This window comes from Giraffa tippelskirchi, chromosome 4 (genome assembly GCF_054371585.1).
Source record: "Giraffa tippelskirchi isolate mGirTip1 chromosome 4, T2T-mGirTip1v1.2.pri, whole genome shotgun sequence".
In the NCBI taxonomy this organism is placed as follows: domain Eukaryota; kingdom Metazoa; phylum Chordata; class Mammalia; order Artiodactyla; family Giraffidae; genus Giraffa; species Giraffa tippelskirchi.
In genome coordinates this window covers 203,185,654-203,200,405 of record NC_137278.1, presented here as the reverse complement: position 1 = coordinate 203,200,405, position 14,752 = coordinate 203,185,654, and the positions used below count along the sequence as shown (strand labels likewise).

General features: G+C 54.3%; 1 protein-coding gene and 1 long non-coding RNA gene across 7 annotated transcripts; one reads left to right on the top strand and one right to left on the bottom strand.

The window, feature by feature from the left end:
- Positions 1 to 243: 243 nt before the first annotated feature.
- On the top strand, positions 244 to 12,100 carry DNAL4 (dynein axonemal light chain 4). Of its 6 annotated transcripts, none has more exons than XM_081590161.1 (6): positions 244 to 333; positions 7,820 to 8,027; positions 9,063 to 9,124; positions 9,594 to 9,677; positions 11,012 to 11,110; positions 11,222 to 12,100. In XM_081590161.1, exons 4-6 carry the CDS (start codon positions 9,603 to 9,605, stop codon positions 11,384 to 11,386), a joined length of 339 nt encoding a protein of 112 aa, XP_081446287.1. In that variant the 5' UTR covers positions 244 to 333; positions 7,820 to 8,027; positions 9,063 to 9,124; positions 9,594 to 9,602; the 3' UTR covers positions 11,387 to 12,100. The 6 variants fall into 6 exon arrangements, with proteins under 6 accessions (XP_081446287.1, XP_081446288.1, XP_081446289.1 ...); XM_081590162.1 differs by having other exon boundaries at positions 9,063 to 9,164; XM_081590163.1 differs by having other exon boundaries at positions 9,063 to 9,219.
- LOC145545507 (uncharacterized) lies at positions 5,800 to 13,965 on the bottom strand. The gene is made up of 5 exons (XR_014082127.1): positions 13,706 to 13,965; positions 12,993 to 13,236; positions 12,102 to 12,395; positions 11,852 to 11,987; positions 5,800 to 6,014 (listed from the first exon to the last, which is right to left on the bottom strand). It is a non-coding gene; the product is annotated as an uncharacterized LOC145545507 (long non-coding RNA).
- Between the last annotated feature and the right edge of the window lie 787 nt (positions 13,966 to 14,752).

Genomic DNA, 14,752 nt, shown 5'->3' with positions numbered 1-14,752 from the left:
TAAAAGAAACTCTCCAGATAATACCGCTCTTCCAAGTTTCTCTAAAATGAGAACTTCTGTTTATGCCCGACTCCTCAGGCCCACTTAAGACAACTATAAGTGAAGCCCCGCCTCCCCAATCTGTCAGCCACGCCTCTTTCCGTACAATCATCGTTGTAGGGCCCTTCAGTGTTGATTGACATCTTGTTTCACCAATAAGAAGTATAAGTCCCGTAACGTCCGGTGAGGGGGCAGGACTTCCTTGCTGTTGCTAAGACACTCTTGTTTCGCTCCTTGACAACCCTGGCGGGGGTGCGCTCGCTGAGACCTTAGCTTCGGCCCCCTCGGGAGCAGGTGAGGCCACGGGGTGCGACGGGCAACCGGGCGGGGAGGGCTGGCCCGAAGGGGGGTCGGGAGGCATTGCGGGGAGGGCGGGGCCTCGCCCACCGCGGAGGCCCCACCTCAGCCTCCTGCCTGTTGGTCCCCAGTTCCAGATCCTCCCAACCCCCATATCCCCCCCCCACACACACCACCACTTCGGGGACCTGCGAGCTCTGTCGAGACAGTTTCGCCGTCACTACTCTGCAGGCCCTCCTGAGATCCCCTCAGCTTCACGTTCCCCCGTCCTCTCTAACCTGACTCCCCCTGCACCTTGATCCCCCATCATTCTCAGAGTAACCTCCTCCTCCCGCGGCTGGGCCGGTGGTCGCTATCGCCCTCTCCTAGACCGCTTGAGTTGAACAGTTAACGACTGTCTGGGAGTCGAGGCTGGTCATTTCCCTCTTTGGGCCTCAGTTTCCCTATTTGTAAATGAGAAGTTAGGTTGAATGATCCCTAAGGTCTCTTTGACTCTGACGTTCTAGGATGTGATTCTTTGACCCAACTGTAGACTTCCCCGAGGACGTGATCCTCATGGGAAGCTTGGAGTGTAGTGAAAAGGACTTTGTCGTTGTTGTTTTTGTTGTTCAGTCGCTCAGTCGTGTCCGACTCTTTGCGACCCCATGGACTGCAGCACACCAGGCTTCCCTGTCCTTCACCCTCTCCCAAAGAAAAGGATTTGGCAAACCTAATTTGGATTCCCAGCTACTGGACCCTAGCAAGTTCTCTAATCTCCCTGGAGTCCAGCCTGAGTATATACAGAATTAGGATATTATAGCACATCTCCTCGGGGTATTCTGAGAATAATATGAACTTCCTTCCTTTGCCTCATATTTCCGCGCATTTCCCTCCCTCTGAGAATCACCCTGTTTCTCCATTTCACCCTCAAATTCACATCTCCAGCTCAGATATTTCTCCTGGGCTTCCATGGTTAGTGAGACTTTGGGGGTGGGGGTTGGAATAGAGATTGCTTTATTGATGTAGTGATTGGACTTGACGGCTCTCCTCCTGCCCCTGGTAATCCATGATTCTGTGATCCCCTGCTCCTGAGGAAATACCTCCATTTGCATATCTCACCAACAAATTAAACTCTAATTCAAATATCAAAGTGCCCTGCATCTCTGTCTGTCCATCTGTTCTACCTGAATCCTGTCTCTCTCAGTTAGATCACCATCCTCCTGGGGCATCATCTGCCCCTCTGCTGTGCTCATCCCACTTAGGCAGTGTCACGTCTTTGGTTCTGCCTCTGTAAGGATCTCATAGTCTCTCCATGCCTGAAGCCATCATCCTGGTTCAAGTTTTTAATGCCTGTCATCCAGGCCATTGCTATAGCTTCCTAACTGGCGTTCCTACCTCCAGTCTCTCCTCCTGTTAACCCAGTCCACCAGAGTAACTGTCAAAACACAGCCATGTCACCAGTCCCCCAAGAGACCTCCAAAGGGCTTCTCTTTCTCCACGAAAAATATTTCTTAAGCCTGGGTCTCAGGGCTCTTCTCCACATCCACAGCCCCATCCCAGCCTCTTTCCCAGCATGCCTTCTCTCTTCTCATTTGCCAGGTTCTGTCCTCTGGCCAAATTGGACTGTTGGACTTTCCCATAAAACACGTTGAGCTTTCTGCTTCCACATCACTGTGTTTGTTCATCACTCTGCCTGGAATGTCTTCCTCACCTTGCCCACCAGTCAGGATTCCCACTCACCTTTTAAGGTCTGACTCAGATGCTGCCTCTGCCACCAAACTCTCACTCTCCTCTCCCCCGTCCTCTAGAATTCTCCTCTTTCCTCCAGTTCTGTGTGTGTCTGGTGGCACCTCCTGTTCTCTGCCATGAACCATAGTTAGTTCCTTGTATATGTGTGGCGTTCCCTCATATTAGATTGTATGCTCCTTGAAAGCAGATACTCTCTCTTGCTTATAGCAGAGCAGTTGAAAAACCTTATTCCTAAAGTCATATATGGTTGAGTGCATCCTGGCTCATCCATTTATTAGCTGGGTGGGAAGTCACTTTCCTTTGCTCAGCCTGAATGATCATCAGGGAAGTAGGGATGATCGTGCTTGTCTGATGGAGTTCTTAGGGGGAGTAAATGAGATCCTCTACATAAAACACCCATCCTGTTGCCTTGCTCAAGGTCAGTGCTCAATAGATGTTATTGAAGGGATTTGATAGGACCCCCCTTCCCAGGGGGCAAATGAAATACAGTTTAATTAGAGTTTAGGTATTTGTTGGGTTTCTGCCATGTGCCAGACACTGGACACTGCTCTGGGGGCATCACAGGAGAGCAGAGCAAGTCCTTCATCCCCGGGAGATCGTCTGGACTCACGACGCACTGCTGAGTCGTGACTGGCTATGAGACGTCACCAGTGATTAGTGATTATGAATGATTTTTTTAAAAAGTAACTCAGTGCTAATTCCAGTTTATTTTTGTGATAACATCATTCTTAGTCACTTACGTTCAAATCTGTTCTCTTGAGTGGGAAAGGGGGGAGTAGGTGTGAAAGGGAGGGGAGGTGGGGAAGGGGTGGGTAAGAGACTTAGTAATCCGCTGTCTGTAGTAAGCAGCTGTTCCCTTGTGATGACTGTGATAGTTAATGCTATTTGTTGTACTTTGTATCTTGACTAAAGTGTTTGGATTGCATCCAAACTTGGGTATGTCCAGGGAGTACCATGTGAGTCAGTATGGTTTATTATATCATCTTATACATGAAGAAAATGTCTTGATCTCGATCTCTCCATCTCGCCATCTTTCTTTCCCTCCCTCCCCCTGGTTTAAGGCACATCAGAAGTTTTCACCAGACCTCAGTGAAATGAAAAAAATAAGGGGGATGTGAAAAAAACAAAACAAAACCCTTTGTGTACATAAAAGATAACTGTCTTCTCGAGGACTGTTCCTTATCCTTTAGTCTTCTCTTTCTTACTCTTGAAACTTTCTTTTATAGTAGATGATGCATTTCAAACTGATGGTGAAACCTAGATGGTCCGTGTTGTTTCCTGACCTCTCCGATATCTTAGATGAATGCCTTCAAGTCCTCAGGTTCCTTTCTCCTCACCTTACAAGCCTCACCTTTTGTTTGCCAGAAGATGGAGGGCGGACTTGTCAGGGAAGGGCAGGAGGATGTCCGAGGTGCCAAGGGTGTGTGTAGCCTCACTACGGTTGGAACCAGCAGGCCTGTGTGGGCAGGAGTCTGGACCGCTGGCTGCCAAGGATGGACATTGTTTGTGTTACTGTCTTGTCTCCTACTTGCTCAGGACAGGAGAGAAAGCACAGAAGGTAGAGAAGAATAGATAAGGATTCTGATCCTGGCTGTGTCATTACTGGCTGTGTCCCCCCAGGCCAGCCCCCAGACCTCTCCGAGGTGCCTTGTCTGAGAACTGTGAGCGGGTGCTGCCCCAGAGGTTGTTCTGAGATTAAATGAGACAGCGGGTGTGAAAGCACCGTATCACTCCACCACAGCCCCCCGGCCCAACTGTTTGCAGAGTTCCCTTGTGACTCCTTCCTGGCTCCGTACTAACAGCACAGAGTGGGAGCTCAGTGAGTGTTGGTTTGTTTGCCTGAGCGTTTCGCTGTTTGGTTGGCTTGGATTCAAAGAAGGACGCTTCCTCCTACACCAGTAACAAAAGCGGACATTGACTGTGAAGTAGAGTCTGTTCTTAGATCCAGTTTCCAGACGAGAAAACTGAGGCCTGGAGAGGTAAACACTTATCCGAGACAGTCCGAGGTGTGAAGCCAGACCTTCCTGTGGAGCCTGTACTCACAACCATAAAGCTGTGCTCCACGCATGTCCTCCCATCTCTCCGATGCTGGAAAGAGGTCAAGGCGGCAAGCCGTGGTCTACGAACCAAGCTTGTTCTAGGCGCTGAGTGGCTGGAGGGGGTGGGGGGGGGCCTGCTGTCAGACCCTTTTGGCCTTGTTTCCCAGAATTCGTTCATTTTTCCTTCCTCCTTCCCACACCCCCTAACCCACTTAAGGATTCTTGCCAAACATTTCAGAAGCAAAAGAATAAATGGTGACTGAGGTCAGTGCCCCCAAAAGAACAAAAGACACAAGGCTTTGACGAGATGATGAGATGAGGAGCCCAGCTTGTTGCCGAGGAGAAGCCTCGTGTCAGACACGGGCGAGGCTGCGTAAGGCTCCAGAAGGGCCCTTGGGTGAGAAGGAGAATAAAGGGTAGAGAGGGAGCAAGGCTGACGCTGGTTCTGTGTGCCCAGACAGGCCCCGGGGAGTGTCGAGCTCTGCTACCCAGCAGATTCGCGTGCCCTGGCCAGGAGCACACTTAAATTATTAAAGGGCTCTCTTTTAGACCTGACGCAACTGCTTCCTGGCCTGGGCCTGTCAGGCACACACTCGTTTGCATGGAAGATTGATAAGCTTATTAAAACTTGAGTTGTGCTATTTTGGGTAACATTCTTTCAGCAGGGTTTTAAAATCGGAGCTGAATGACTATAGCTGTACTATAATGATACAGTGTCATAAAAAATTCTGCCTTTTTACATTTGGAGATACCTTGTCTATAACTGTTCCTTTTCATTCTGAGTCTAATCCCTTTTGGATCCCCAGAAGTGTGTGTAGAGGTTAGGAAAAGCCATTTGCAGTCATGATCCTTAATAAACGTGGCCGAATAATGTGATACGTGGTGGCTGTTAGAGCAGCGCGATGCTGGGTGCAGAGGGCCCTACGATTTCCAAACGCTCACGTGCATATATATTTGGTGCTCACGACAGCTCCCTGAGAAGGAGAAGGTGGGATCATCCCATTTCGCAGAGGAGGACACCAAGGCTCAGGAGGTTAAATTACTTGCCTCCGGCTGCAAAGCAGGGCAGAGGGCAGAACTGCTTTCAGTTTTAGAGCTGGCACTCTAGCCTTAATGCCCCACCGCATAGTCTTGTACCTTCTCTTCTCTATCAGGTGATGTCCCACCCACCCCCACCCCCCCAAAAAAAACTGTCCCAGTGGCTTTCCCACTTTGTTCCTGAAGAATGGGCTTCGATAACACCTCTGAAGTGTGGTTTCATCCAGGATTCCACGTGCTGAAGCAGAGTCCGAGCAGTGGTCACGGACCCTGAGGTCCCCGGGGGCAGACATGCGCACAGTTGCCTCTGAGCTCCCCTCCGTGCTGGCACTTGTTAGCCCAGAGGCCGAATTGAATCGGATTGAAATATTCAGGTGGAAGGGGCCTAAAGTAGCTGCTTTAGCATCATAAGTTGTTCCCCCTTGAAAGTCTCGGGAGACAGCAAAGCTTACAAAGGATGTAATCCTTTTACATCAGTGTAGCCCCCACCTTCTGTCACCCCTTGATGATACGGGGAGGAGGCACCAAAGTCACCTTTACCAAAGACTGTGAGGAGGACAGGGGGAATGGGGCCTTAATAGGAACGAGAAAGGGCAAGATGATTCACTGCCTTTTGTGAAATGAAGAAACTTAAGCAGAAAATACAATGAGATCATACTTGGTCGTTTGCCAGCTTGTATGTAGAGATAAATAGACACACCTAATATCTGGGTGGTACAAATGCCCAGGATGATGTGGTAAGAGGAGCTGTCTGTCCACTGGGAAACTGGAGCATACCCAGGTGATGTGGGGGGTGGGTGGCGGGCGGAGGGTGATGCCAGGCTTCCAGCTTCGCTCAAGGGAGCTGACCACGTGGAGTAGCGCTGAGGATTTCTGCAGCATCAGAGATGGGGATAAACTTGAGAGCACTGCCCAGAAAAAAGCGCCCAGAAAGCTCAAGGCTTGACCAAACAAGGATCAAGTTAGCACTGGCTGGGGAGACACCGAAAGGGACGCTCTAACATTCCTCTCACTTCCGGGATCATGGGAGCCGCGCTAGTGGTCATGCCTCAGGGGCAAGGTGTGGGGGGACCCACCTTGTGTGCTTGCTGTGCCCAGGCCCTGTGATGTGAGGAGGGTGTTAGGATCACCTGAGCCGGAGACCATCCTGGATCAGCCCCAGCTCTGCCACTCAGTAGCTGAGAGACCTTCAGGGTAGTGACGCCTCCCTTACACGCAGGACCTAACTCATGGGGTGGTTGGTGGCGCAGGGCCAAGTAAATGCACGTGGAGTACTTGGAACAGTGTCTGGCCCGCAGGAAACCCAACTGATGTCACCTGTCATCACCTACCTGTTCATTACTAAGCAGGGCATCTTCAGGGTTCCAGGGCTGTGCAAGGAAAACTAAATTTATTTGGAAATGTGAGCGATGTTGGAATATTATAACATTATTTTGCTGTATTTGCATATCAGCTCAGTCCTATCCAACTCTTTTCAACCCCATGGACTGTAGCCCACCAGGCTCCTCTTGTCTGTGGGACTTTCCAGGTAAGAATACTGGAGTGGGTTGCCATTTCCTCCTCCAGGGGGTCATCTCAAGTCAGGAATCAAACCTGTGGCTCCTGCATTGCAGGCAGATTCTTTACTACTGAGCCATCAGGGACACCCATTTGTCCAATAAGGATAGTTAAAAGGGGCTTAATGATGTGGTGGTTCGTTTTCATTTATATTAGTTGTATTTCTGAGATTAAAAGTTCTTTGAGTTAGTTATAGGATAAACTGAATTGTAGGATAGAGAGAAACACCAAGTTTCAAGCACTGCTTCTAGTCATTTAGGATCCAGGCCCATCTTTTAAGGAAAAGCCCCATCTGTTTTTCCATAAGATTTGGAAAGAAAAAAGAAATCTATACATGTGTATTAGGCTTTATAACTTTTCCATCATATCCTTGTGTGAATCTCCCGGGGGCCAGAGGGAGGGAAAGACAGTTTTCTGGGTGTTTGCTGAGTGCCTACTATGTGCCTGGCGTACGCCGTCTCATTTGATTCTCATAACAGCCCCACGAGGTAGACGTGACCACCTTCATGTTACTGAGGAGGAATCTGAGGCCCAAGACTACATAACTAGTGAGCGGAAGGACCAGTAACTAAAGCCTGAGCCTCCCAACTCCTGGGCCAGTTGGACAGGACAGGGTGGCCTGAGGGAGTGGACGAGAAGAGCCAGGCTGCCTGGCATACCAAGGAGGGCACAGAGCATCACTGGTCACATTTCTCCTCTAGAGCCAGGACCTGCAGAAGGAGGCACTTGCTTGCCCATAAGCCCAGGACTGTTGAACACGACCTGACATTTCACTTCCTGACCACGTCTGCCAGGAAGCAAGGATGGTGTACATAGTGGCCTAGCAGAGAAGGCGCATTCGTTAATTGCAAGCTGAGGGCTCCACCCTCGGCCTGGCCCGCAGTCAGTATTTGTCTTGATAATGACAGTGTGGGCTTGCAGCATCATACCAGCGTGTTCTTAACTGGGTCCCAGCATCTCGTGCTGACTCATCCTCCCGTCTCCAGACTTGCTGGCCATTTGGAAAAGGATGTGGAGGAGTTGAGATGGGGAGGTGTCAGATTGTTACTGAGACATTTCTAATTTGTGATGTATAGTTTTTAAGCCAACTCGTTTCTCCTGGTTTTTCCTGTTTTCTACAGCACCCCTTGGGGAAAGACATTTTCTGCTTCCACCAAGCTGGCAGGGCCTGATTCCTGAATCTCCTGGGTGTGTCTTAATTACCAGTCCCAGCACCTCCTGAAAGCATCCCTCTCTCCTCCTGGTCACAGTGGAAGTATCATGGGAGAAACAGAAGGGAAGAAAGATGAGGCTGATTATAAACGACTGCAGACCTTCCCTCTGGTCAGGGTAAGGCCTGGGGGAGGGAGGCAGGTGGCCAGCAGGGCCCAAGAGCCTTAGAGAGAGAGGCGAGGGGGAGCTTGTCCCCTGCAGTATAGCATTGGGAGGAGGTTATGACGGGCTCTGCTGGCCAGTCTAGAGACTGAGAGGGCATCCACAGTGATTCATTCTTTCATTCATCCATTCATTCATTTGACAATTATTTAGGCCACCTACTACATATCGGGCACTGTTCTGGGCACTGTGGATATGGGAATGGACAAGACAGAGGCCTGGCCCATGGGAAAAAATGGTTTAAAGAACATAATTTCAGGTCACAAGTGCTATGAAGAAAAGTAAAGCAGGGGTAAGGAGCTGGAGAGTAAAGATTGGCTTCTGGAAAGGGTTCTCTGATCAGAGACCTGAATAAAGTTAGGGAGCACACCTTGTGAGAGTCTGGAGAACATTCTCTAGGCAGGGGAAGCAGCAGGCATGGAAAGCCTGAGCGGGCTCAGCATCTGGGTGATGCCGGAAGGAGGCCAGTGTGGCTGGAATGAGTGCCAAGGGAGGGGGCACAGGATGTGAGTGTCAGTGTGACAGCCCGGCCAGCCTGCCAGGCCTGGAGGCCACAGCGAGAAATGGGGATCCCATCCTAACTTCAAAGGGAAACAGTACAGAGCCTTCAACAGAGGAGGAGGAGTCTGGTGATCTGTTTAATGTTTCTGAAAGAGCCCTCCAGCTGTTGGATGGAGAATGGATCTTAGGGAACCGAGTGGAAGCAGGGAGACCAACCAGGATGCTACTGCAGAGGCCCAGGGAGAGAGAGGGTGGCCGGGTCCAGGTCACGGAGCAGAGGTGGCAAGACACGGTAGGGTTCTAGACAGATGTTGAAGGTAGAGCAGTAGAATTAGGCAGTGCACTGGATGCTGGGTATGAGGGAAAGCAGGCCAAGGGTGACTGCCAGGGTTTATTTTCCCGAGCGTGGGAGAGAAAACAGTGTCGGTTACCAAGAGGGGGAAGACGGAGGACTAGGTTTGTGGGGGAAAATCAAACGTTATCTTTCAGACCTCTGAGGCTGGCAAGTAGGCAGTTGGACATAGGAATCTGGAGCCCCAAAAGAAGTTAAAGTAAGGATGAACACGTGGGAACCCTGCCTGCACAGAAGAGGTCTGCATCCACAGAGCAGGGCGGGAATCCCTGGAGAGCAGGAGCTGGAGAAAGGGTGAGGGTGGAGATGGAGCCCAGGGGAGGAGGGCACCCAGAGAGGGCCAGGAAGAAAAGCAGGGGGCCCTCAGAGCAGCCACACCATCTCTTCAGGATCTGAGCAAGTCAGCTGTGCCCTGAGGCTGCTGGTAAACCATCTCTGTGGCCGGCGTGCTCCTGCCTGGGCCAGCCACCTTCCCCTATGTGTCGCTGGGATGCATTGGTTGCACAGGGGCCGGGGGCGTAAGAGCCCCCGAGGCTTCGCTCAGTTCCGTCAGCAGATGGGTCCTCTCTCTGGGCTCTGCTCGTGCCTTAAGCTTGGGACAAGAGGCCAGCCCAGAAGACAGGTCACAGGCTAAGGCTCTCTCTGTTTGTCCCCTGCCCTGTCTCCAGCACTCGGACATGCCAGAGGAGATGCGAGTGGAGACCATGGAGCTGTGTGTCACGGCCTGTGAGAAATTCTCCAACAACAATGAGGTATTGCCATTAGTGCGGCCCCTCGTGTCTTGGGTGACCCCTGTGGCCCCAGTCCCCACAGCCAGCTACAGAGAGTGCTGCTGGGGCCAGGCTAGACCCTTCCTGGGAAGCTTTCAGAACGTGGGGAAGGCCGGTGAGTGCAGAGGTTGGCACTATCTCAGGCACTGACCCAGTGCTAGAGGGAGAAGAGCCGGGGGACTTTCTGTGACGCCCCTGTCCACATGCCCCGTCTTAGGTGGGCTGCAAAATAGGTTACCTTTCCCCTTGGCTCCATCCCAGGGGAGAACAGAGGCCCGCTCAGGCAGGCATTCATTCATGTATCCATTCAACCATTCAGAAAAGATGTTAAACACCATCCCTGTGCCGGGCACTGTCCTAGGTGCTGGCGATAAGACGCGTAGCATCGACACAGGAAAAGTCATTCATCAGTCTGCTGGTGAACAAGAAGGAAACCAGTGTGGTGGCAGCTTGTGGGGGAGGCAGACCCTGGCCACTGTGCACTCGGGCTTCAGGCCAGGCAGGCCCAAGCTCAGAGCTCTGTCTCCAGCCCCTTCCTAGCTCTTTAACCTTGGACAGGCCAGTTCTCATCACCGGGTCCCAGTTTCCTGGTCTGTGCCAGGGGTCCGAGGATGCTGCCTCCTCGCTGGGTGGTCCTGAGGACAGACGTCCTGAAATGATGTGGGTGAGGAGCCTGGCATGGCAGTGGGCGCGGCCAGCGCACAGCAAGTGCCGGAGCCTGGGCTTCACCCGGTGAAGGCCAGGCCTGCGCCCCTCCCGAGACCTCTTGAAAGAGCGAGCTCGGGAAGGACGGGGGCGCCGCTGCCGCAGCTGAGGAAGACAGGGCCAGCTTCTCTCCCAGAGCCCACCAGACGCGCCAGGGAAGGCCTCTGTGCTCCCTGGAGGTAGCCCTGAGCCCTCTATGTGACGATGGCGATCGCTGCATGCGCAGCGTGCGCTCAGGGGCGCTGGCTCATTGAGGGCTGAGAGCAGCCTTGTGGGCGCAGGCACCGAGGTTCACAGCCCGAGCTCCCGCCGTGGGGCCGGGTCTCAGGCCCGACGCCCCGCCCTGCCGCGTCACCGGTGTCTTCTGACGGCTGAAGTAGAACGTCCGGTTCGCCGATTCGCTGTAGCTGTGTCGCGGCCCTTGGTAGGAGGGGCCGGAAACACTGTCTGAAGGTTCTGAGAGCCGAACAGCAGTCCTGAGGCTACAAGGCGTCTCTCCCGCCGAGACTTCTGCTTCCCCCCACCCCCTGCGAGGGCGCTGACTCACGCCCGCTCTCTCCCCCAAGCTCCGCCCCACCCGCCCGCCCCCAACGAGCCTGCTCTCCTTGCAGAGCGCTGCCAAGATGATCAAAGAGACCATGGACAAGAAGTTCGGCTCCTCCTGGCACGTGGTGATCGGCGAAGGCTTCGGCTTTGAGATCACACACGAGGTGAAGAACCTCCTCTACCTGTACTTCGGGGGGACCCTGGCTGTGTGTGTCTGGAAGTGCTCCTGACACCCTGTCCCCCCGCCCTTCCCCGCCCCCGCCCCACCCCCGCAGGCGTTTTACCCCGCGCTGTTCCCCTGGGAGGGGGAGCAGCCACAGGCAGGTCCTGACTTTCCAGAGGAAAGCTGGGGTCTTTTCTTCATTGTCGCGTGTACCGTGTCCTGGGCCGCGCCCCACGTGTGCATCCGCAGCCATCTCACGCTGAGTCCCCGGGTGTGAGGGGGCAGCAGGGGAGGGCTGGGGGGGGGGGTGTGACAGGGTCGAAGGAGGGGCAGGGGGTGCATTTTTTTCTCACAGGGACCTGCCAGCCCCCACGCCTTCCCACACCCAGCACTGTGGGCAGGCGTCTGCCCGTCCTTGTCTTGACGGGGCCTGTGTGCTGATGGCCTCGAGGGAGCCTCTCCTCTTAGGGGGTCACTAAGGGCCTCTCTCCTCATCTTCTGGAGAAGCGGTGACCCCCACCCCCACCCCCAGAAGCCCCTTTCCCCACCTGGCTGAAGAAGCCGCCGCATCTCATCGGGCCGACAGCTCCACAGCCCCCTGGCTTTGGCATGAGGAGCAAGCAGCCTGTCCCCTGCTCCGTCCCCAGCCCTCCCCCTCCCCCTTGCCTCTACGTGTGCAGTTGGTAACCAGTGGCTGAGGGTGCGGAACCGTGCCTGCGCGGTTTCTAGAAGTGTCACTGACCTCCGGTGAGACGCCTGGGCCAGGAGCGCCCTCGCCGCGAGGCCTGCTTCAGCAGGGAAACCTGGCCTGCCACTTACTTCTCATCAGGGACCGCATGCTGATTTGTACTTCTTATCTCTGCTGGGTTTTCTAGATTCTTTTTGAGTGTGGGGAGAAGGGTTTTAGTAGAAGGGTGAATCCTATTTTACACAGCGGTCTTATTTATATATAAATGTCTTGGTTTTTACAATTAAAATAACCAAAAACTGACCTTGATCTTACAGTCTCTTGTGGTCAGGGCTGGGGGGAAGCCAGGCTCAGTATCTTCAGGCTGCGTGGGGGTCCCGGGAACCCAGTGAGGCCGCTGGTGTCACGGTGCGGGCCCCGAGGATACTGACTTGGACACCCTGGTGGCCAGACTGAGCCCCCGTAAAGACGCTTTCAGTCTCACATCATGTCGTTCCATTCAGAGATGTTTCTTCAAGCAGCGCTGAGGGCCAGGCCCCCAGGAGTGGGGACACCAAGGTGGAGAAGCCACAGACCCTGCCCTCAGTGAGTTTGTGGTCTATGGAGGAGGAACACAGGAACCCAGTTGTTTCAACTGGACGTGAAAAGTGATGAAATAAAAGAAGGGTCTTCCCTGCTGGTCCAGCGGTTAAGAATCCATGTGCCAGTGCAGGGGACACGGGTTCAATCCCTGGCCTAGGAAGATCCCACATCCTGCGGAGCAGTTAAGCCTGTGCACCGCAGCTGCTGAGCCTGTGCTCTGTAGAGCCCGTGGTCCGCAACGAGAGAAGCCACCTCCACAGCTAGAGCAGCCCCCACTCACCGCAACTAGAGAAAGCCCGTGTGCAGGAAGGAAGACCTGGAGCCACCAAAAATAAATTAAGTTTTTGAAAAAGAGAGGACAGGGCAGGGTAGGTCGGGGTGGACAGAAGGCCTCCACACTGGCGGGGTAGGCCCTGAAAGCCAGCTCTCAAGGGAGAGTGGGATTTTCCCCAGGGAGGAGGTGCTCTGGGCCAAGTGATGCTGGGAGTAGATGCATGGCGTGAGGGGCCGCACTTCAGACCCGAGAAGCCCCCTCCCCCACAACCTGAGTCTCACCCCTAGAGATGCCAGGTCTGGGCAGACCTGGGCCAACCTGTCCTGCTCCCCAGCCTACCTTCCCTTCCTGAGATGGCTCACCAGGACGTCCAGGCCTGGCAGCCCTGGGCCCTGGCCCGGTCACGGCCTCCTAAGGCTTCGAGTCCGTTTGTCATGGGATCTGTCAACAGCTCTGCTGGACGGCATCCCGTCCCTCCTGTAACTTCTACTCAGAGATCCAGGCGGCTGAGCAGGGAGGGGAGCACAGTGGACTGCTCCTGAGCTTCACAAGTGCTCACTGAGTTGCTGCTGCGCGTGGGGTCCTGAGAAAAAGAGGAGGAGGTCAGGGTCACTGCCCCAAGGCTGGTCATCTAGATCTAACTGTGGTCATCTAGACCTAACTGGTCATCTGACCCTCTGGGACTTGTGGGATGGGGGTTGGGGGGAAGGGCAACTCCTTGACCTTGGGCCCGCGCTGACCCGAGCCCTGGGCCACACCAGGTGCTGCAGGGGGCAGTTGGCGAGGCATGCAGGTGGGAATACAAGGAGGTGGGCGCTGAGGCCTGGAAGAGCTACAGTTTATTAACTGCCGCCCTGGCAGCTATTCTCGCCTCTAATCTGCCACACGCAGGTGCCACAAAGTGAGCCAGGCTCAGCCCGAATCCCAAGTGGTAGGGTGGTAGCCGGGGAGTGTGGGCTCTGAGGTCCACAGACCTGACTCAGGCCCAGCCCTGCTCTTCCCAACCTCTCTAGCCTCAGTGGCTTTGTCTGTAAAATGGGGATAAAACGCACCAGCTCCTGAGGTTGCTGAGAGCCTCAGGCCTGCCCCCGGAGCAGGTGGTGCCCTCGCCATGCACACTGTGTGCTTGGGGGTGCTGCTGTCTCCCCACCTTGGAGATGGGAACCCATCTGACACCCAGCTGCAGCAAGACAGGGAGGAAGATCAGCAAGACGCTGCTGACCTCGGTGGCTTTTCTTCTCTCTCCCTGCTGGGACCCATGCCAGCCATGGTCACCCTAGCCATCCTCCCAGGCCCCTCCCCACTCACGGCCAGAGATTCAAAAAGCATCTGCTGACAGGGACTGAAGAGAGGATTGTGACCATTGAGCGACACACTAGAACACCCCAGCCTTGGCGGCAGGTGACTGGCAGTCCATTGAGGAAGGCAGACCCAGGAATGGGAAAGCGGGACGCACTTATCCATAAATCATCTGCCAGAGGGAGAGGGAGGGTGGGGTTCAGGGGAATGTGGGGTTCAGGGAAGGAGGTGCTGTCACTGCCCCCAGGGTGCTGGGGAAGGTGTCACAGAGGAGGTGGCATTGAACTAGGCTGTGGCTTCCCCAGGGGAGGGATGAGATGGGGAGCGGGGGGACACACCTGGGGAGGGCAGCCTCAGGTGAGGGGGGCCAGCATGTGCAGAACAGCAGTGCCCAAGGAAGCCGCCGAGATGGATGTTGAGAGTGGTGGAGGTCCCAAGAGGGTGGAGGGAGAAAGAGGTTGACGACAAGGAGACTCCAGCCACTCAGTGTCCCCCACTTGGCAGGCGCTTGGGCTCACTCCCTTATGATGTGGTGTCCTATATCCTCAACAGATCTCCAAGGTGGTCATCACTGTCCCCATTTACAGATGAAGAAACTGAGGCTGGGTGGGCGAGAGATCTTGCCCGGGTCCAGCTAGGAAGTGGCTCCAGGTGGGACCCAGACCCCCTGCCTGCCAGCCTCACCAGCCCTCTCACCGGGGCACCAGCTGCATTCCCAGGCCCGCTCTCTTTACCTCCTGCCCCATAGAGAGCTGGGGTCCCATGGCATGGCGATCCCTCCGTCCAGCCACTCCCTCCCG

Coding starts and splice junctions, on each gene's coding strand:
- DNAL4 (XM_081590160.1), top strand. CDS start 7,959: ATGGGAGAAACAGAAGGGAAGAAAGATGAGGCTGATTATAAACGACTG. Junction 9,678..11,011: donor AATTCTCCAACAACAATGAG/GTATTGCCATTA, acceptor CTCTCCTTGCAG/AGCGCTGCCAAGATGATCAA. Junction 11,111..11,221: donor GCTTTGAGATCACACACGAG/GTGAAGAACCTC, acceptor CCACCCCCGCAG/GCGTTTTACCCCGCGCTGTT.